Source organism: Oxyura jamaicensis, chromosome 1 (assembly GCF_011077185.1).
Source record: "Oxyura jamaicensis isolate SHBP4307 breed ruddy duck chromosome 1, BPBGC_Ojam_1.0, whole genome shotgun sequence".
Lineage (NCBI taxonomy): Eukaryota > Metazoa > Chordata > Aves > Anseriformes > Anatidae > Oxyura > Oxyura jamaicensis.
Window position 1 is genome coordinate 134,723,494 of NC_048893.1, and position 23,766 is coordinate 134,747,259.

At 41.8% G+C, this 23,766-nt stretch overlaps 1 protein-coding gene across 1 annotated transcript; it reads right to left on the bottom strand.

The window, feature by feature from the left end:
• Positions 1–3,055: 3,055 nt before the first annotated feature.
• On the bottom strand, positions 3,056–16,146 carry NIPA1 (NIPA magnesium transporter 1). The gene is made up of 5 exons (XM_035315068.1): positions 15,922–16,146; positions 13,617–13,664; positions 9,677–9,767; positions 8,208–8,368; positions 3,056–7,158 (listed from the first exon to the last, which is right to left on the bottom strand). The coding sequence occupies exons 1-5, from the start codon at positions 16,091–16,093 to the stop codon at positions 6,647–6,649; spliced, it is 984 nt and encodes a 327-aa protein (XP_035170959.1). The 5' UTR covers positions 16,094–16,146; the 3' UTR covers positions 3,056–6,646.
• Positions 16,147–23,766: the final 7,620 nt, after the last annotated feature.

A 23,766-nucleotide genomic window follows, 5' to 3' on the forward strand; every position in this document is an offset into this window, starting at 1 on the left:
ACTGCTAGTTCTGATCAACATACTGTTACCTGTTCACACAAAATACAACGTTTTAAGTGCTCTCAATTCATCACAAATCATTAAATCCTTATTTCACAGCCAGGGGCTGTGTTCACTAACAGAAAATAATCAAAGCATCTCTGAATTGTTTACAAGAGCATGATGTAGCAGGCATGTTTTCAGAGTATCTGGAAAGAACTCTGAAAAGAAGAACAATGGTGAACTAAGCACAATCCAGCTTTGTGCTCAGTGAATTTCACAAGAAAGGTCTGCCAGTATAGATAGTTCTGCAAGACTATGGACAGAACTTCCAGGTCTCACTATCTACTGCCTATATAAACATTCCTCAAGGTTTAAGAGGGACAAAGAGCAAAACTGCCACCCTTGGGAAACATTAACAGGTTAGCAGTTATCCTGCTTTGTGTTGCGTACTTGTTGACTCTTGTGCAATGACCTCCAATGCCATACACATTGTGAAAGGATCACGATAAAAGCTACCTACCCAAAGCTGCTATCTGGTACACAGTCCCCTGGCAGAATACCACCAGCTGGCAGAGTTTTAAAGCATCCCACCAGGGTGCTAAATTCAGTGATGTCTGTACATGGCGGAATATTGATTAGGAAATCAGGCAGCTGGAGCAGGGTCCCTTGTGGCCATGTCCCGACTGCATTTAACAAAGACAGCTGAGCAGAACAAAGGATCCATGTCCGCAAGTATATTCCTACAACAGTTGCACTGCCAGATGCAACTTCAGGGACTTGACTTAAAACATAAGATCTCAAAAGAAAGCTCAGAAAAAAAATCAACAGTGCTTTTTCTCCCCACCTTTTGGTTAAAAAAGAAAAAAATATGGTACTGTCAGATTTTGGTCCTTCCCACACGAGCTGTGGGAGTGAGGTTTGTATGCTCAGGATTGGTCACAGACTTCAGTAGTAACAGTGGTATAGGCAGCACACTGGCTTTTACCACAATGATGCCTTAAAAGCGCTAACTGCAGAAATACAGAATAAGAGAACAACAGAGTTGAATTTTATTGGAAAAAAAAAAAATCCCAAAATATACACTCCTTGTTTATTTAAAAAATGAAAATAAAAAATAAAAGAAAACCAGAGATGCTGCATGTAGAAAATAAAGGTTGTCTAGTTTTCTGGTCTTCCTATCTTGGTATAGCACATTAACAACATCAACACCTTTTAAAATAACATTTTCAACACATATTTTGTAAAGAATCCATGACAGTGTTTTCCAATGCGCACAATGTTTTATATTGGAAAGGAGATATTTCGCTTGTTTTAAAGTAACATTTGACCAGTAATAATACTGATGCATCCCCTAAAACAGAGCGCAAAGACTGAAAAAGCTCTTAATAAAAATCCTGCCATTTGAAGAAAAACTGCATGCCTGAAAATTGTGCTTATGTGCCAGTACCTGAGGAGCTATGAATCTCAGATGAAGGGTTAGATGGTTGGGCTCCACAATTTCCCTTTCCTTCCGTAGAAAGCTCTTGTAGCAGTAAATGAGACTGGTGACCCGTTTGGTTTGGAAGGGACCTTAAAGATCATGTAGTTCCAACACAGTGTGAAATGACTCAGGTCCCAACAAGCGTTTCTGCCAGGGTAGTGTTTATTTCACCTGTGAGCAAACTTCAATGTAATTCAGGCCTTAAGACTGCATTTTTTTTTCAGCTGATGCCACCATATGGTGACTGAGCCCTTCATGTGGTAATTCATCTGTACACAGGAAAGAAGCTTCTACTACCAGTAAAAGCAAGGCCGCTATTTTAGAAAAAGGTAAGGAAAATAGTTTTGGCTTATGAATTGTGATTAGGCTGTACAGCAGACAGATGTGTGGGAAAATATTTTTTTTCCCGTGTAAGAAAGAGGAGGAGTCACAAAACAAGTGTTGAGCTAGAAATAAATCATTTATTTTAAAACATTACAGGTTAATAAATAGTTTTCAGAAAACTTAATAATAATAAATAGCCTTTTATAATTTACACAAGGCAAATACAACATGCCTATAACTATTTTTTAAAAAGCAAAGAAGTAAGCTTGACTTGTAAGCCATTAACAAAGATATATATACATTGTTCAGAAGCTAATAAAATAAACCATTTTTATGTAATCTGTAGTGACTATATTGCAATAGCATCGAAGCAACCCAACCTGACACTGTGTATTTGTTGCCATCCACTTTTTCCCCTACATCCCATCAGAACTCTTTTTTACATTCCAAGAAAATAGAAGTGCTAAAGAAAAAAATCCACAGTTAAAAAAAAGAATTAACTTAAAAAATACCCCTTTGTGTAACATTTTCTACTCTCTAGAGCAACCATCTGGGAAAAAAAAGCAACAAAAATAAACACAGAAAACTTATTTGCAGTCTTTAAAAAAGATTTCTTAATCTGTAACTTTGTAATCATTTCAACACTGCTGTCTGAAACACTTGGGCACTAGTACTAACTTTTGACATCATTGCTGCCTAACATAGTACACTAAAATCCTGCCTCACTTAAAGCCCATATTCAGCAGCACCAACGAATTATTACAAAGACTCATCTCTGTAAATAAAAGATATCAGGTAATAGATAAATTATTGATAATATTTGATTTAACAGTAAAACTTCAGCTGTTACATCGTCACAAGACAACTGAGGAAGATCTGTAGAATCCTTAATGTTTTATATTTATGGTGAGATGGGTATAACGTGCAAAGCCCCATTTTAAGCACCCCATACTTAATAACTCGAGACCCTTCTTCAAATACAAACCCTCTATTTTTTTTAAATAGAAAGCAAAGCTAAACCTCACAGATTCTAGTATTTCAACAAAAACCAGTGTTTTCATTTTTCAGTGCCAGTTACTTCAGAAAAATACCTATGTTAAATATAAACCAAGATTATTAGTAGGAAGCCTCACTTGTCAAACTGTGTGATATGACAGGTCCTCATTCATGTTAGTTTCAGCTCACTAATAAATAGGCTCTATTTACACATACAGTGTCCCGGAAAGTCAATACAGCAGATAACTTTGTTTAAATATATATATATTTTTAACATAAGTACTTATGTTAGCAAATTTTTTTTTGGTTGTATCAAAAAGGTTTCTATTCTCCTACTGAACATTTGAGGGATTTTTGTGTTTGACACCTAATAAAGATCAGGAGCGACACAGGTAAATCCTCCATACGCTGAAGGGATAATGATCAAAGAGCTGTCTTCATGTAACTATGTTTGGTAAATACAACAGAAGCCAGACATACGGAGTGAAGCGTCTTTCATATGGATTTGAATTTAATTCAAAATGCACCCCACCACTGTCATCGGTCCACTTTACGTTATGTGTAGCCTCCGTCACTTCTACATCGGAATCAGAACACAGATCATCTGGCTTGTAGCTATCAGCACACGTAATGCAAAGAGAAGGTGGGAAGGGCAGACCCACGAGGGACACCAAAGCTCAGGAGACAACTATGCACATTTGCTCCCTGAGATGATGGAACCCAGATGTCTTATTCAAAGTTACTTGTAAAGGGATGGAAAAGAGGGAACGGCTAAAATTCAGCTTCAGCGGTGCCTCCTCTGGAGTCAGAAAAGCAACGGGAAAAGACTAAAAGAGGTAGGACACCTAGAACGAGGAGGGTGTAGGATGGAAGGAGGAAGAACCATACCAACAGTGACAAAATAAAATGCTAATGCACTTCTCAATTAGAATTGAACCAGATCCAGGTACAGCAGAACTCAGAAGAACACTGTTATATACTGAACAAAGTAGTGAAAAATAAAGGCTTCCATTATTTAGCATTCATGATGTGAAAGGCTGCAGATATAAAGATGTGCAAGGCCACGAGAATCTCTTTCACCTTATGTGCTGGCTTTTGACCTGTTTTAAACAAGGTTAACTAGACGTTTCTAGAAAGCTCATCACAGATGAGGAGCAGCTGGGGAGAAGACACCTATGCAGACATTTATCAGCTGTAAGAATGGCCAGAGGACCACAGAACATGGCTGCTACTTAATTCTTACTCTGCATAGAGAGTGTTCATCAAGTAAACTTGTTTGTGTGGTGCAGAAAATGATAAGGTTTAGACAGGGCAGTCAAGGTTTTTTGATATAATATTTACTAATGACTTGCATATGCACCTAACATACTAGGATAGGCACTTTCTAAATAAATAGGAGTAAATTTTAAAACAAAACACACAGATACGGCCAGAGGTCTGAGAACACAAGTGTTTTCACTTTAACCTAAAGAAAGATTTTCATGGAACTGTTCAGAGACCAAATGCTAGTACAAAGCCACCATGCAATTCATGAACTCTGAATGTGGATTTTGAAAAGGCAACTTGACTGCTTCAGAAAACAGCTAACGTGGTTTTAAAAATGTAGGTCACTACGGGTCTCATAACTTATGTACAGTTCAGGTAAAAAATGAACAAGCATGACAAAACATACTTGTCTGCTGATAACCAATACACCATTTCCAACCAATAAAGGACAGAGTTTAGTATTAACCATCTTTCATAGCCCAATTCCCCTCATTTACAATCCTGAAACTTTCTACAAATAATACACGGTATCTGCAAATCCAGAGATGGCCCCTTCTCTGCTAGTGCTGTTTTATTCCACCAAGACACCTGGCTTCTGTGCCAGTCTATAGTAACATATGTTTCTACTAGTTCAGACTCAGAGTCAATTCAGAATCACTCCCACACAATTTGGGGTTGTAAAACTGGCTTCCAAATAACATCCTGGGGCTCTTATTCCTGCAGAATATTCCCTTCAGAATAGTAAATCTTTGAGAATAAGTCTTCATGTTTATTGCTGCCATCAGAAGGGCTTTTAACACTTCTCTGAAATGAAAACAGAGGCTGAGTTTTAAAGTAGCATTAATTCAGGTCAAAAAAACACTTCATGAGAGTGGACGCTATTACTCCCCATTAATCAACATCTGCATTACCCTCAGGCAGCCACAAACCTAGGTTCATGATTTCTTGATAAGGTGTCATAAACTTTCTCAAACAGTCTCGTAATCACTTTGTGTATTTTGTTTGTTTGTTCAAGAGACATCCTGACATAGAGGTGTTGACTTCCACTGTACACTTTCCATTTCTGTACTTAAAATGGTAACATTCATTTATTTTCAGGCTTGCCTTACAATTTTTTGATTCGTGGTATTTTAACTAACAAATATAAACACAACATGAAAGTTAGCTATTTTTTGAAATACCCATATTCTTTAAAAGGTTTAAACTAAACAGAATCATTCCAATTCCAGCTTAACCTATTTTATATTACCTGTCAAAATATTATTGCTCAACTATTCACACAGGTCTGTAAGTCAGCAGATCTGATTCTGTTCCTGTTGTTTTTCTGAAACTCAGCTCTCTGAATGCCTATGCTTTTTCAGTCTTCGACCTCCTTTTCCCACGTTATAAGAGGATAAGGCCATCTTTTCTTCTTCTGAGCTCTGAGAAATCTCATTCTCTTTTGTCTTCTAAACGTTTATTTTGGTTTTGCTGCTTATTAACTACTTCACAAAATGTTTTCCTGTCTAGTTACTTAACTAGAATCAAGGTATGTTGGTCATCTTTGAATGGCCCTCTTGTAGGTTACGTCTTCCCATTATGATTGTTTTTTTTAAAGAAGCTGTCAAGGCATCTTAGTTTCAATTCAGGTTTCTGAATTCTGCCAAAAATATATGGCTCCTTCTGAGTGCTTTACATGCTTAGAATTTGAAAACAGTATTATAGACAGTGAAACTGAATTATTAAACCAATGTAGGCCATCTGAAACAAATACATTCACATTTATGCAGTATTTTTGGATTACAAAGGCACTGAAATAGTTCTGAGCTGCTTACCAATAAGCCACCATATAGGCAATGAGTCTGTGATCATTTCCACATCCTTCACAGTCTTTCTGTCTGCTCCCAATTAAAAACTCTCAGGTGAATGTGGTATGTCTTAATGCACATGTTACAAAGAAAAATGCATACCTGGACACTACCATCAGCTGGCTGATAAGGAAATAGTGAAGGATTTTAAGGGTCCACTGCACTGTGTAAAGAATTCAATTTAAAACTCCCCAGTGTCTTCACCGCATGGCAGACCACGTTGCTAAGAGTCACTAAAAAGGTCAAGTCTGCAGTCCACAGTTCAGCCAACGTTTGTCTCAGAATTCACAGCCTTGACGGTGAACACATTGCAGTATTAACAAATTGCTCTACTCACTTTCCCCTCCCCCCTTATTTTTAAGGTATACATCACCCATGAAAGGTATCAGATTGAGTGCATTAGGAACTGATGTTCTCTGCCCACATCAGCCACCGTAACACAAGCATTCACACACAGGTCTGTCAGAACACCCACGAATCTTTTCTGACTGATCACCCTTTACAGTAAGGAAATACATCGGTCCCTATGCTGACTCAATCAACGGTCCCAATTAAGGTCATTTATTGTGTTGACTGGGGTACATGGACAACTGCTCCTTTGAAACTGGATGGAGGCCTCCAATTCATTTCACGTAGGCCACCAAATCGTCAGAGGGCAACTACCAACCTGAATCATATTTGAATCAGTGACCTAGAAATGAAAGACTCTGCATCATTCCCTGAGCCATCCAGTTTCCCCTCAAAAAATACTTTAATCTGTCTTCATGTTAGGCTTATTTAAATCTCCGATATTGAAGTTGAACTCCTTGAAGACTTGTATAAGAACAATTCCAATAGATACAGTGGTGAATCCACATGCCATTCCCAAGAAATCTACCACTCCCACATTACTCCATTCCCTGAAAAGGATAGCTGAAGCCAGCAGGACTAAAGTAGTAAACACAACGTAGTAGATGGCTCCAAACACAGAGGAGTCAAAACATTCCAGTGCCTTATTGATGTATCTGAACTGAATGATAATGCTACATCCTAATACTGCCAGAAGTACCAGACAGAGGTACAGAGCCCTTTGACTCGATGGGTTATTGTGAAAGATATCCTGAGCAGCCAGCCCAATGCCTTTTGTGCTGGGAACAGTGAAACTGCCCAAGAGAGAGCAAATGCTGATGTAAACCATGATATTAGTAGGTCCATGAGCTGGAGCTATCCAGAAGATAAGCAGGAGAAGCATTAGCAGTACTATGCAGAGATAACCCACGAAAACTGGAAAACAAAAAGAAAACAAGGTAATAGCACAGTAAGAACTCTCTGCATTCTTGACATTTTAGCAGGCAAATCATGTCTTACCAATGAACCTAAGGCATACACCACAACTGAGATTTGCTGTTGAATAGACCCATATCACTGTGCTTTTAGTGATGGTGTGGGCACCTGTAACTGGTGATGTTCTCACGTGCTTTGTGTAAAGCAAATCAAGTAGTAAAATACATAGCTGCACATTTGAACTGAAGATGGCTTTTTTTTTTTTTTTTTTAATACTCTCTTCCATCAGGGTTATACTCCTTAAAGTCCTGTATGACAGACAGCTATGACAACACCTTATTCGTAACCTGGTGGACCCAGCAAGGAGCTTAGGCATAAAGTTAGATCCCATTAAACCGAGTGGGATGAGAAGGGGCAGCTGGAAGAACTGGGAGGCCCTATCATTTATATTATAGCGTTTGTAAACAAGTTGGACTAGTGAAAAATATTGCGTGCTTTGAAGTTTTAAAGAAATATATTTCCAATTTATTTCAGTCAGACAAGCTGTAAATTTAGTCCAGGGTATTTGTTTTGCTCTCTTTGTTCGCATTTTTTTTTTTTGCTTTGCCTTTTTTCCCCCCTCTCATCCTTAACTTTGGATAGCTGATGTTGTTAGGTTTCAGTTTCTCTCACTTAAAGCAAATGAGTATTTTTTGTTTTGTACAAAGCAACTTAAATTGAGATCCTAGAATTATACCTTTCATCTCTAAGAAGCAAGATACACTTTTTCAAGATTTTAGAACATTACAAGTTCAAAAGGCCATTGCTCTGATCTTGTCTGAAGGAAAAGTTTTCAAAAGCATTTGTGTTTTTCTTTTGCCACACATGTATAAATAAATCTGAGAGATTCTAAGTCATAGTTTTCCTACACAAAAACCATACTGGTTTGCCTCCATTATGAGGTATTTTCTTTAGAAGTCAATTTTCCTGTCTCATGGAAGTGGCACGTCCCTTCCTCGTGTGCTCTCAGTCTCACAAAATCATTCTGAGTTAAGGAAAGAACAAAGTACCTGGATTTGTTAGCTTCTCTTCAAGCTCAGCCTGAGTTGTTACACTCTCAGACTTTGGGGAATGGATGATGAGAACAACAGATCCAGCGCAGCTCAGCAAACAACCCAGCTTGCCAAGAATGTTCAGTTTTTCTTTCAGCAAGTAAGAAGCTAAAATGGACCTTTCACAAAAAGGAAGAATATTAAAAGTGTGAATGCATCCCATTAATAATGCTCTAACTCCTACTTTCCACATTAATTTCCTTCTTAAAGAAATTATTACCAGATGTTAGCAAATTTTCAGATAGCCCTCAAAACGAACTTCTGACTTATATTAGGGAAGATTCAACCAGTCTCAGTCTTACTCAATCCTTCATGTTTCACCTCAGGAAAAACAACCCCCCCCAAAAAAAACACAAAGAAACAAAATGCCCTCCAAACAAGCAAACAGAACCCCCCACCCCCCAAACTATAGCCTCCAAAAACAAACAAAAAACAAATGAAAACAAAACAAAAGGGAGGAACAAACAGGTATCTGGCAGCCCTGAGACAGGTATCCACCTGTTAATGGTTTGCTGAGATACCTGTAACCCACATTTTTTATATGTTATGCAATCATGAGATAAAAGTCAGCTCTGGTTACGAAGATCCCAAGGCTCAGCTCAAATATGTAGCTGAACAAAATATACAAAATTATGTGGCCTAGGCTGAAGTAATAGGTGGTGAGTAGAGCACCATTGTGCCTCACTGAGTATAAAACTAAAGAAAGACATGAAGCCTACACAGAGCAATTTGTAATCTAAAGTAGATGACCAAAACAGTCAGATAATTCAGCAAAGAACAGGGGGTAACAGGAAAAAAAAAATCTCAGGCAATGCACAGCATTGTTTTTAAATAACTGTACTTTTTCCATTCTGGTAGTTTCACCGCTATTGCTTAGCTATTCACAGAATATTTTACTGTATATTAAAATCCATTGAGGAGCACTTGATGCTTTTTTTTGCCCTCTTCCCTCAAATGAGCGTAACGCTGAAGAAGCTGTGGGCATCCATATGAAGGGAACTTCAGGACACTGGGCCAAACCCACCTAAATTAAAATCATTACCAATAAACACGTGGGTTGTGGATAGCAGGGCAGAGATGTGAAACAATGAGAAAGATCTACATAATGAGGGAACTGTGGATAAGAGAATAAACGGAAGAGTCCAGAATAATCAAAGTGAAGGAAAAGAAGTCATTTATCTATTCCAGATCATAGTGATAGTTAAACAGAAGATACTCAGAAACCCTCTCTTCACTGTTCTCCCACCACCACCACCCCAACACACACACTTTACTGGGCAAGACAGGAATAGGTGGCATTACAACACATCATTAAAGCTTATAAGCCTGATATCTTCTTAGTGGACCTCCAGTGATCATGGAGTCTGTTTGATGCTTTGCTCAGTAGTAACAGCATTCAAATAAAAACAAAAAAAGCAAACTCTTACCCAAATGGAACGCCAAGTGCTCCCAAGGGAGTCACTAACACAGTTGGGACTGCAGTGTAGGCCAAGAAATTCCCTATTTGACCCAGAGCCACTGTCAAGAGAAACAGAAATAAGCCTTTAAATCCCTTTGTAAAAAGAAGGAATGAAAACTTACCCAATAATGCTTGAGAAAGACCGATCTAACTGGAAAACAGATGTTACAGATCTGCTCAGCTCTGTTAATTTTGCACTTACACAAAATGGCTGGAACTTTTATACATTATCACAGGATTTATATTTGCCATAGAGGGTGATCCAAGAGGATAGAGTAAATCTTATTTATATTCCACCAAGATGAGTTGCAAATAAGACTATCAATTAGAAACACATGAATTACGCTCCAATATCTTTATATGGGGAGTGCTATAAGCATATCAAAGCCCCAGTTTCAACTTTAGAACATGCATACAATGCACATAGCACAAATGCTCTTGCTTATAGTTCCTAACAGCAGTGTTCCCTTCTTGGTGGAAGATAAGGACAGTACTCAGAAAACTTATCTAATAATGAGATACTAAGCACACGCATAAAAGCTCCTCGACATACAGTAGACTGCATCAACTTTTTCAAAGCCCTATATAACACGAGAAGAAATTCCTGACCACTGTAAGAAGAACAGATCCATGCCAGGTCACAGTAAAAGCCTCACGATCTTATTCTCTCCCCTCTGCCCCATGAAAGCCAACTCCTAAATTTACCACACTACTGCACACCACAGCTGTGATAAGCACTTCATGTGTTCAAGCTTTCAGCAAAAAAAAACAGAAAAACAGCTTGATGGTTTTGCAAGTGCTGGCAAGTTTATAACAGGCCAACACGATGCTTGCCTAGTGATAGTCTGGTAATGGGTGAGAACCCTGAGACTGAACACAAGTTACATACAGCTCGCATTTCAAGCTGATTTTAAGAGCCATTATTAACATTTAACAGTATATCAAGAAGCCAAACTGTCTTTCTGCTCAGGCTGGCATTGCCCTTGACTATCAAGTATTGTTATCACCCCGCTCTTCACACCTGCACAGCGCTGTGCTAACATTAATTAATTTACTGAATTAGCTCAGTGAAGCTGAAGACCTGTGTAACCTACATGGAACACAAAGGAGACAAACAAACTCACAGAACTGCAGAGCATGGCAAAATTAAACTAATTCAAGGCACTGAGGCTTTCTCTGTATGCTGGAACAAGCCAGAGAAGTTAATGAGCACCACTGCTAGAGCACAGGAGTCAATGGTGGTATTCTGAATGTTTTCTGCCCCTGGGAACAGAGTAACTCAGCTACCAGCTTCCGTTCTGTTCTTCAGCAGGCACACGTGGATACCTTCAAGGCATCCAACAGCCCTGAGGAACACCTTGCACAGAGGGCAGGGCACACCTGACACACTGCGTTTCTGCTGATTCCATGTATTTTCAAGTTATTCTGGCATTTTTATTTTTTTTGTAGTCCAGGTGCCTTATCGTTCTGAGGACAAAACCCTAATAGATGGCACCAACACCGATACATAAATTAAGACTCCGAACCTTTGGTCACGCTGCCCATATTATGAGCCAACTGAACTCACCAAGAGTTTTCAGTAGTACTGTGGAATAATAGTAACAGTCTCTCACCACTGTGAATGACAGGCCAGGATTAACAAAGACCAATTATAAAAAGAATCTGAGTAATGGTTACCATCTGCCTGTTGTGGAGGACCTTTGCTGCCAGCCTACTCAGTCCTCAGTAGATAGAAATCCGTCTCCAGATACAGTGTTGTAAATCAAGACGTGGCTTCAGCTCTTGACGGCACACCAAGCTTACTTTGCAAAAGGAGTACCGATATCCCAGAAGTTATTGCAACACAAAGGCTGGTGCACAGACACGTCTACATCAGCAAGGAGACCAGTAAGAGCAGATCTGAGCAGCAAAAGACGTCTGCTCCATGCATCTCAGGGGTTTTATTGCAGACTTAGTTTAGCCTGCTCCCACAGACCAAGTCTATATGCAGCTGATGTGCATCAGCCATGTCCCTAGAAAGCACCTTCCAGCCTCACTTCATCATAAAGGAGCTCGGCTGAAAAGCTCCAACACTGCTCCACAATATGAACTAAAGCACAGTAAGGGTAGACAAACAGATTTCCTTCCCAAGCGCACTCCTATTCTGCAATAACATGCTAAGAGACATGCATCCACTGTAAAAAGCCACAAATGCCAGATCCATGCAGCTATCCAAACCTGCACAGAAACCAATTCTTTAGCTAATGAGTTTAATGCTAATTGGAGTACCTGTAATCACTCTTTGACTACAATGTAGAAAAAATAAATAAATCCCTCAGCAGAATCTGTAGGCCTTCCTTTGAAGTCTTCCAGTAGATCCCAAGGCCACAAAATAGCTAGGCAGTGTTATTTCAAGTCAGCATGCCAACTCAGAAACGCTTGTTCATTGTCTGAACAAATATTGTGAAAACAAGTTGGTAGAGTTTATGCTGGTTTTGTTAGTCATCCCAACCCCAAATTCCATACTTGAGAAAACAGTATCAGCTACTGTAATTTCACCCAGATTACTGGGGATATTGCTAACCCCCAAAACACCACCTTTCCCTGGATCCCACAGCTGCCTACCCGGCCCTTGCTACTGCAGTTTGTGACAGGTTGTACTACTGAACCTGTAAGGTCCTTCAGGAATCCTTACTTCAGTTCCTTTGTGAAATAATTGAGGCTGTGTTTTGAAATACCTGCACTGAGCTGATAGACAAAAGCCAAAGGAAACCTTTCCCTGCAGCTATTTTGCCTTCAGGCAGCTTTTAAGCAGGAAATCTTTTCTTCTGATTCACCAAGAAAAAGCTCCAATAATAAAAACTCTCGTTTTAACTCCTGTTCTGAGATTCAAGTCAGAAGCCTCACAAAGAATAAACAACAGTGACCAAAGCATAATTTTTTTTTGCTGCTTAGGCAGTAGTGATCACAGCAAAGTCAGAAGCCCACAAAGAACTGCTTAAGCTCATCTTAAATTAGCTGAGGACTTGACTCTGAAGCTCTGTTGGCTTCTACATTTGCTGCAGGCTTTGTCCTTTGAGGGATCTATCAACGTCCATTCCTTGTGCACGGCATGAAAACAACAAAAAATACCTCGCTGCATCAAAACAAGCGAGTAACTGGATTCACATACGTTTCAGAAACAGCATCAAAACATTTCTGTACAATCCACAAAAGGCTGGACTAGTGTCTGTAAGTGGAGTTTGATTTTAAATCCTGTGGTAAAACTAGGGCTGAACTACAAAAGGAAAAAGCTAGTTACTCCACGTGCTGGATTCAAGTTGGAGACTGAATGACTGAATGTAGTGTGAGGACAGCTTACAAAGATACTCAGATGAAAACTGTACAGATCTCATAATCAGCACTGTATATGGCTTCATATTAATCTTGCAGATGTAAAACAAAACCCAAACTGGAACTGTCAAACTAGAAATCATTTTTTTTTTTTTTTTAATTGAGGCTGGCTAACTGCTTTCTGATCTAAAACATAACGTGCTCAATGAGCCCTTTTGTGCAGAACTACAATTTCTTATTCAGCTTTGACTTTTATTAAAAGCTGGGCATACCAGTACAATCCAGGGGCATAAAACATGCAAGAACCCAGAGTCAGAGCAGTGTGTGGGTGCCAAGGGCTACAAGCATCAAATGTTACAGAATATCTGGAAATAAGTCCAACTTGGGTTTATCCCAGCTCTTTGCCTTTTCTAACAGCATCAGACATAACAATCAGAGAGACAGTTTAGTAAGGGTGAGATATTCCCAAGGGAAAGGAGTTTCATTACAAGCGAGTGCCAGGGTCAAGATTAGAACCAGATTTTCTGGTGTCTCATTTTGCCACCTAACCACAGCTTCCCCCTTAAAAAAAAAAAGGAGCCATTTAAGATACTTACTTGCAATAGTGCCAGACCACCATACTATATCTGTCAAGTATGAAGTACCTGGGAGAGGAAGTATAGGAAGATATATTAGGAAAATATGAAACTGCAATATTGGAGCAACAAAATAGAATAATTTCCATACTCTCAGCTATTTAGGACCTTCATCTTAACCCTTCTCCTCAAGGCAGCTGAGTGGGCAGAAAACAAGAGAGGACAGAAGGTGCCCAGATTTGTCCTACGTGTCCAAGTTAGACAAGGTATTAGAAGCTCTGGTGTCCAGTTTGAAGTACCTATGAGATACTAATGCTGCTTTACTTTGCAGAGCGTCCAAAATGTCAGCAAATGAGAAAAACTCTGAAGGTGCCACTTAACATACTCACTGGAGCCACTACTACGAGAATGGGAAACTTATGGAAACAAGGCGTAATTTGGATAAGTTACTTCGCTCAAGTAGCCTGAATGAAGTTGTAACACAGAAGCCGTTCTGGCACGCAGTTCTGGCAGTACGGTAGCACGGATTGATCCACCTGCATGTGAACGTTTGGAAAACACTATGACTGAAGCCTCTGAATTACTGACATAATGCCACATTTCTAAAAGCGGAATAGAAACTCTGGATTGTCCTCTAGTACCTCCCCAGCTCAAGGATGCCTGTTTTCATTGTCAGATGATAGACTCTTGACCTGGAGCGCACCGGGGAGCCTGTGCACCACATTTTATCAGCTCTGCTTTTGTAGAGCATCAAGGCTAATCACTACTTACTAAACCAAAGACTACCCCTACTGAACATGACCTTGGCATCACGTCATTCTCTCACATTCTGCTCCTCTTTCTAGCAATCCAGCTCTGCATTTACTTGGGAGAATGCTCTCTTAAGGCCTGCTGGAGCAATAGGCAATGTTGTACCTACAGCGAGCACTCTGAAATCCCAAATGAAAGAAACATACAGTAATCTGCAACTCTGGAGACTTATAAAATATTAAATGCTTGGAAATCACACTATATAATTGAAGTGAGATGGAAAATGACTAATGAAAATGGCCAGCTTTAGAGTGGGTGTAATCATTTTTTAGACTTTTGTTATTGCATATAAAATAAAAACCCTGTTGGGAGCACAAATTACAGAAAATATTGACTCAAGTAAGATAACTTTGCAAAATATTTGCCACCCGCTGCTGTTTCTAACTAAGTGAGGATTACTAATTGCATTGACACAATATCATTGATTGGGGAGAGAACAGAGAGAAGACTTGAAGTGCCTCCTTGTTAATTATACAACACCTACTGAAGACAATGGAAAAAAAAGACATTATCTGACACCAACCATCTTGGGCCTGCTAGGTTCAAGGAAGAGCCACACGGCTTCCAAACATTAACAGGAGAGGGAGGTTGGGTATTTGCCACGCTGAGCACAGCAAGAGGAAGCACTTGGCAAGGTACACAGGTAAAAGTCAGTAAAATCTTCAGGACAGATGTTTTGCAGCTGCGACACTCAGACACCAGCACCGAGCACATGGATGCACGCCCATTGCCCACTTAACCCAGCGCACGACTGAAGCGGTGAGACCCAGCTATGGCGCAAAATGGAAAGTTCCTTTAACTGGGCCGGGCTGGGAAGTCGCTCCTTACTCTTTCATTTTCCCGTAGCTTCTCTTAGAAGAAGATTTGCATTTACGCTGCAAACGTTAAGTTCTCTGTGGACAATAAAAATGGATTACAGCCATCCTGAAGGGGCAGTACGCCTGCAAAACAGCGGCCTGCCTGGGACCCTTAACCGTAAGGCCATCGTAGAAAACGCCTAACGAAGTTGCTAGCTCATGCTGCCGGCCGGTAGTAACAGAGCTGCAAGTTTGTCCCGCTCCACTGCACCCAGCCTGAGCCTGCTGGGGGCAGCGGGAAGGCACCGCTGCTCCGACACAAGCCACCTGCAAAACGGAAAATTATACGTATGGGCGCACACACGGAGGAGATGCGGGACATGGTATGGTTGCTAACAAGGGCTCGTCCACAAGGAAGGGTTTCCGGAGGCTATGCACACGGACAGCACCACCTGACCCCAGAAATGGCACCAGGCAAGCTGCGCTTGCAACTTTCCTCGGGAATAAGGCGTGACAGCGAGGAAACACACGCGCACCGCCGCCTTCCCACCCCCGGAGCACCGAGCCCGTGAGCCGCGGGGGGCTCCATCTTAGAGCCGTGACCCCGTCCCTCGGCGACACCCCGGGATGTCGGACGGACCCCAGCCGGGAGCGGCCCCCGCGCTGCTTTCTGGGGATGCCTGGGGGTGGCGGTGGCGGCGTCGGCATCGCGGCCCTACCTCTCCCGCGGGCCCGCACGATGCCCTTCTTCTGCAGGACGAAGGTGGAGCCGTTCACCAGGCTGGACACCACGGCCACGCTCAGGCCCAGCGACACGGCGGCGGGACCGGGCCCGGGCCCGGGGCTCTGCGCTGCCCCCTCGCCCGCTGCCGCACCGGCCGCCATCCGCATCGCCCCCGCCGACAGCTGCTGCCGCCGCGGCTCCGCCGGCCCGGCCCTCCCGGCACCGGCACCGCCCTTCGGGGGGCGGGCACCGGGGGGACCCGCCCCAAAACCCGGGGGGTGGGGGGGAGAGCGGGGTGTGACGGCGGCACGATGACGTCATAGCACCCCCCCCGGTATGACGTCACGGCTGTGCCGCTGAGGGGTCCCTGAGGGCCGGCGGGGGGCTGTGGGGTGGATGTTTGTAGGGGAAAAGCGAGCTGCCTGTGCTGCTGCAGGCCTTCAAAATGCCGTCGGAGCGGCGTCAGGAGCCTCCTGGTGCCGAGCTGGCAGCAGGCCTTCCCCTCGGCAGGAGCACCGTGTGGGGCGCGCTCCGCTGCAGTGCCTGCCCGCCCCGAAATGAGCCCTGACAGGGTTCCTGTGCCAGCATCCGCCCGAGGAGACGGCATCCCAGCGGGCAACACCTGCAATATCTGCCCGAGCAGATCTTAGCCAGCTGCAAATAAAAGTTGATTTTCCTGTCACTCCTATCCGTCAGTACTTTGCAGACGTTTTAGTGCTCCCCCAAAACACACGTTCAGAAAAACTCCTGAAAATGTTTCTCTCTGTTTGCCTACTCTGCTTGAAGCGGCTGTCTTAGGAAGGCACAGGAATGCTGGAGTGTGTTTTCGTGTCTGTTTAGTGGTAAAAAGATGTAATGCTTACTGCTGTGCTGCCTGTAGTTTCACCTGCGTTGCTTCAGCAGGTCACCGTATAAATATTTAATACTATGGAAGGGAGCATTTGCCCTTGTGAGACTCTCAAGATCCGCAAAATGAGAACATATGAGGTGGAAGAAGAGTTCTGCACAGCAGCCCTTTGAATTCTGCAAAGCACAAAACAAGGACAGAGGTGAGGACAAATACAGGCTGGTTATAAATACCAGTTTCTGATCTGCATGCAGCCTGCTAGCATGTACAATGAAGTTTACTACAGGAAATGATTTATGTTTGCACAGTGGAAAGAGGAGATATATTTAGCAGCCTTTGCAACTAATTACCAAGCACGTTTTTGAACAAAGCTCAAACCTGAGCAGTTGTTATACTCAAAATCCCTCTGGGTTGTGGTCAGAGACAAACAAAACAAAGCAGATACTAGAGATCTTAAGAAAACATTTTATTTCTCTCTAGCCATGTTATTTTAATCTCCAAACTGTAAAACTCAGAAATGTCTCTCCGAAGTACATGTTTGGATGGGTAATTCCAAATACAGTTAGTGTGCCTTGTTCCGTTAGTTACTATTACCCTTGCCAGCTAATAGTTGGAGTGTTCTTAAGGACCAGTCAGACACTAAAATAAGAAACACAGTGTTGATAAATATTAACTTTGCACATATATTGAAAACCAGAGCCTGACTTCACTACTGTCTTATAGGATCAATTGATGCAAAAAAATCTGCATTATTTAGCTTACAAACATTTTGAACCAAAACATTAAGGTACCTCAAAACTAACAGCCCTTATCATTAATGGAAACTAGATGACCTTCCTTAAACCATTACATATACCCAACATACAAACTCCTAAGGTACATCCCATCTTCTGAGACTGAGTTTCTTTGCGATAGCATCATTGCTCCTGCCAAAGCTGTCTGATCCTGTTTGTAGTATTGCAAAACAACATGCTTTGGGTTAGTTTGGCTTGTACGTGGCGGTGCTGCAGTACTGCTGATGTCACTGTGGTCTGAAGCCTCATGAACACACAAATGGCACGGTAGGAACATCAGAACTTATGTGGCATTTCCTCTAACAATCTCTGCTCCTCTTCATCACTTTCACCCAACCCCAGTCTCATATTACTTCTAGTTCCACACTTTTGGGCCACTTTTTGCTTAATTGGAACAATATGTGAGAACCGGTGTAATAACTGTACAGATTGTTTTATAGAAGTAGCTAACTCTACGCTGCAACACAACAGCAAGGTGGGTGTTCAGGATCAGTCAAGAGGTATGAGCTGGATTTAGTTGTCTTACGCAGGGCTCCTACCCAGACAAAAGGATGAATGACTGAGGTAGGACTCTTGGGAAGGGATGAGCAAAATTGGTGGAGGCTCCACCACTTTTTGTTTTGCTTCCTTGTGTTTTTTTTTTGTTTGGTTGGTTGTTTTTCTGGGTAGAGGGTGGATGGCAGGGTGGACCTCTTCTTGTTAGGATGGGTTTTTCCCTGATTTGAAGAGGAAATAAAAATGCTTCAGATCTGCCTGATCTGAAGGAATGTATTGTTTCCTATGTAATGGTTTGGATTTCTGTGTTACGATTGTTTTATGTACGTAAAATAAATCTTATTTTGAAATTAAATTGGAGTGTTTTATCTAGGCTAGAGGAAAATCAGATCATCCTGTATCTGACGCAGAATGAGAACACAGTAGCTATGCCCAGAAGGTGATCTGAGACTTCTGATAAAGTAGCTGGGAGAGCAGGGTGAAAGTCTGCCAACAGCTGTATCAGACCCTGAGGCAACAGCAGTAATTCTGCTTGGCAGAAGCATTGTAAAGATCACCTTTGCCAGAAACTGAAGCAGTAAGAACTGAGACTGCAGAGAAAACAGCAAGAAGACAGTGGAAGAAGACTATGTTTTCTGGCTCTTGAGAATGAAAGACCACAGTAAGCAAAGTTATATGAGGACTGTTATGTAATGGTCCACTGAACCTTGGCCTGAAGATAACCTAAAAGCCCTTTCTAAGGAGTCTTGAGGATTTGGCTGGAGTCTGGAAGTGGATTTGGTACAAGGGGGCCATTGCTGGTACGAGTTGGCCTGCTTTGGAAAGGAAGTGAATCTTGGTGGTAATCCAGCTCTTGGCTTGCGGTGGGCATGGATCCTGTCAGCTCTTTTGCTCTCCTCTCTGCTCTGTGAATAAGGACTTCATTGAACTGTTCCAGAGAAGACAGTGTGCAGTCTTTGGGCCCAGGTTTGGACTTTCAAACCCTTAGTAGTCTTTGTAAAATGAAATTGTAGCTTTGAGCTGTACTGCGCTGTAGGCCGTGGTCACAAGGCTCCTGAAGTCACGAGGCCATGGTCACAAGACTCGTGGAGCTGGAACTGAAGAAAATCAGGCTTAGCCCTGATGTCTGACACTGACTGTAACTGCAACAATGTGCCACCTTATACCCTGTCTGCAATATGGGAGGTCTCACAGGCATCCACGGTCTCTCTGTCCTGTGGGTTACCACAAGGAAGGCAGCCCTTGGGTATACTGGCTGCCTTCCAGGGCAGAACAACAGGCTGCACATAAACACAAGCCACTGCAGTCTGAAATTGGGTGGAAAAGTGAGGACGGGAGATTTCCTTTGATCCTTTGTCCAAGGTTTGTGCTGTGGAGCTGCTATCAGTGTGCAACAAAGTCTGGACTGGATGAGTAACAGAGTTTTGCTTTCTCTTTTGCCTATGGAAAATAAATTCTCAGCTAAATGGCAGTCGTCACTTACAATGCTGGAGACCTTCAGCTTCCTTCCCAGGGAGACTGTGCAAGACTGATGGCAGGTTATTGACACAGGAAGCACGGCAGGCCTACTGCAGACAGATCGGGCACTTCCAGCTCTCCTGCAGGGAAACAGGTCTCTTCAGAGGAAATCTGTCTGTTGTGCAGCCAGCAGAAGCTAGGCAGCTAGTTCTGATGTATGTTCATTAACAGGCTGCAGAGAACCCAATTTAATTAACACCATGTCTGCTCCCACATGCTGTGCAGAAATCAATTCTAGATCCCCCGTGACTGGGGAACACAGGAAAAAGCACAGATTTTCCAGTTAATCTTGCAGCAGATGGTATAGTCCACCTACATTAGTTGCAAAGTCTGACTGGGGCATGGTCTCCGATGCTGACTTTCCACTAATGTAATGCATATAGTATACGTATATCCAGCTCTCTGTGTATTAGACTGATGGTGAAAGTCTGGTATGTATTAGCATTTTAGCACGAACTTTTAGAACAAGTCTTCCAATGAAGTTATGATGATCACAATCATTAGAAAAGCAGGCTGTATCACAGTCTTGGGTGCAAAGAATCTGCCTGACTTTCCCATACCGTGGCTGTTAATTAGAGTTAACAGTTGGGAGTTCTGGACTGTGCTTCAGACTTACATATGTTGTTGTCAGCTTTGATGTGGTGACCTATACCACCACTTCATCAGCTGCATACCAAACTAGCATGTTATAATCACTGAATTCCCTATAGTGATGATCTCTTCCTTTTAAACTGGTCAGCTGCTGAATTGAGCAAGTGGAGACTAAGTTTCAGGGTATACCTTGGAGAGTTGGGCAATTCAAATTCTCTCACAAGTGAAGAACTTTAGAGGCATTCCTCTCACTAAACAAGTAAACTGTCATGAGATTTGGTGAGTAGTTCCAACAGTATGCATCTGGATTTTCTACTACATTGCTGCTCAGAAAATCATCTTTTCTAGCAGACACCTCAGGGAGTATAGCAGTCAGCTGCCTGCTTGGAGATCAAGCTTTGTAAGGTAGAGTGCATCCTTCCTTATAATTCTGCACTCCAAACCCTGAATTTCACTGTAAAGTGTATTTTTATGTAGATGTTTTTGAATGGGATTTCAAGGCAATGTTGTTGCATGACCACATATGCACTGCAATGTATCTGAACTGGATGTTTTTGTCACCCAACTAAACAATGGGGAACCAATTTCAATATGAGAATAAGGCTTATAACCTCAACTACTTTCCACTTGAAGCTTGATTTTCAACCAACCATGCCTTTGCAAACTGTAAGCCATGCAGTACCTATCTGGGACCCTGGGATTTAATTCCAGGTGTTTACCTAGGTGTTTATGTCACCATTCTAGTAATATGTTCTATCTACTAAATACCTGCCTTCTCAGCAGCAAAGCTGCATCTCCAAGTTCACTTACCATTGTCACCAAAAAAGGTCCCCCAGACCCCTGTCTCCTGTGGGAGAACAGTACCCAGAAGCCGGGGTGCCCAGCTGATGGGCTTGAGCAGGGTCCTAACAGAAGAAAAGGCGAATGGCTGATGGGAGCTGTTTCCACACAGAGTCTACCAAAAACATCGTGGTGCAAGAAGGCTTTCCATGAAGTTCCTGTGCCCCAAACTGGAGCTGCTGCTGTGCCAGCTACTTTGATATTTAAAGCTTAGTTTAATATTTAAAACAGAGCTGGTTTGAGAGTTGCAATGGAAGGTGGCTGTGGTTTCTACTTGTCTAAGCTGGAAGGAAACCAGTTGGCATGAAGTTAGTCTCACTGTGTTTGTCAGATGTTCAGTGCTATCACACAATCATCACGCCTGCTGATTTGCACCTTTTAATAAGACAGGGCTATATTTATACTAAGCGTAACTTTAAGATTTTAGGCAATGTCAGAAAGTCATTGTCACCTTCTAGGGAAATTCATTCATCTTCTATAAATCCTGTCTATGTTTACACTGAAAAGTCATTTTTCTTAGTAGTCAAAGTGCCTATTATATGATGTATCAGTATTAATGCATTGTTGTATGTCATGGTTCCTAACATAAAGTGAGTTTTAGTAATGACTAAAATGCTTGGATTGAATTTGGTCAGAATGCACACAAAGCAGCAGAGAGGAGTGCTAGCTAACTTGAGTTAAATTGGAAGTCTTGTTTCATGTTGTTAGCAGATGAGGTACCAGGGATGCAGGACAATTATTAGACTCACTCACTGAGTTTCTTCTTAGTTCAGCTATTCTGCTTCTGTATTTTACGTACATCTGTCTTACAGATTTCTTTGATGTTGCCTGCTCTTCAAATACTTAATTCAAAGGGGTCAGTCCCTTTTGTGATTCTACTACTAGTTAGCACAGTGTTGTGTTTCTACTGGATGTATGAAGATATACAACAACAATTGACCTGCACACAAAAGGTTTTAGAGTCACTAAACTGTCAGAATGAGGTCTGAGAACAGGAATCCCTGTGTTTGGCTGTCACTCACTTGAGAGTACCTAAAAAGATTTACTGGCTATACATGATATCCAGCAAATATTGTTGGTAACGTCAGCCTTCAGGGCAAGTCTTCCTGGGTACAGACTGCAGACAGATAAAGCAGTCTTTGATGTACATCATGTTATCTCTAGCTTTAATGATAAAGACCATTTAAATGATGATTTTAATGATAACCACTACTGAAATAAGATCTTGTGGCTCAGTCATGGCTGACTGTAACAAATAATAGTGTCTCTGGTCTAATGACCTAATCTTAAACTCAATGAAATGATGAGGTTCCTTTATCAAATAAATGTGACTTAAAAAAAGAAAGAGAACAAAACAACAGTTTAAAAAAGGAACCTGCGAACAAAAGAGTATTTTTAAATCTTTTGTCTCAGGATGTCTTTCCTTCAAACGATGCTGACTGCATAATAGCACTGTGCAAGGCAGATATGATAATTGCTACTTCAGCATGTCTAGCAGTAGAACAGCAAGAACGTCTTAAGCCTCTTCCTCTCCATGAGTGAGCAAGTATCTGAAACAGAATCATTCTCTGCCTTAATGTTTCTTTTGGACTCTGTTTGCCTGACTTCAGTTTTGCCAACCCCAAAAATTAATATTTGGGAGACTTCCCTCCTTTGGTCCTTAAATAAATCATTGGTTTGTCTGTTTGTTTATTTGTCTCCTTTTTAACTTCTTCTGCCCCACTTTGAGCTCACAGAAAACGGTAGGTGTGTAATACCTAACAGAGAGCAGGGAAGGCTTTCAACCACCATAGTCAGCGCTCCCTCTTCTCAAAAAGAAAAGAGCAAGCTTGGATCCAAAAAGGAAAAATCCAGCTAGATTTTGAGATGGGCATTGTTCACATACAGAGGGAGAAGAAAATGCACCAGATGTAGTAGCAAGTGAGAAGGCAGAAATCTTAGCTCAGGAACCAGAAATACACTTCACTAATACTGCACTGTACCCAGAGCTTTCTTTCTGCAGGTTCCTACACCCATGCCAATTCTTCCTGCTGTAAGAATAGCTGAGGAGCACTGTGTATACAAGCTGTCCTGATGAGGGGCAACCAAGAATTAGCTCATTAACCCTAACCTAATTCCTTCTGTCTTTGCAGTGAGAGTGTAGCCAACTGGTTGCTGACCGTGTAGTGGGATGTGAAAGTGCTCTTCTCTTTAGAGCCTGGGCACTTGTGTTGTAAAAACACAAACTCATATCAAATGATTTAAATGAGTAGCAGAATCAAAGCCATGGCCTGCTTTCTGCTGGAAGGTAGGTAGGCCACAGCCACGCAGTAGCTTGAGGAAATGGCCACCATGCTGTGATTCTGAGACAAAGTGGATGGATTTTTTTTTTTTTTTCTCTGATAAGTAAGAAAACAGCCTGCTATTTGCATTCGTGCTTAAAGCAAATGCAAGCAAATACTTCTTGCATATCTGAACTGTGAAATACATGTTACAGGTAGTCTCTGAGGTTTCCATACTCAGCCTTTCTCGGTATTAATTCTCAGTATATCAAGATTAATTTTTTGGTCGACTAACATCAGTGTGTGAAACGAGAAGGGGAACACCTGTATGGCACTTGAGTGTCTGGGCTGTGATCCTCCTTTTCCACTGGTTCACTACCATGTGGGTGCAGGGCGACGTGTTACCACACAGGTGGTCAGGCACGTTTGGAAACACCAGGCCTTGCTTCTCCTTGGAGCAGGCTAATCCTCTGTCTTGCTGAGTTGCTGTCTTC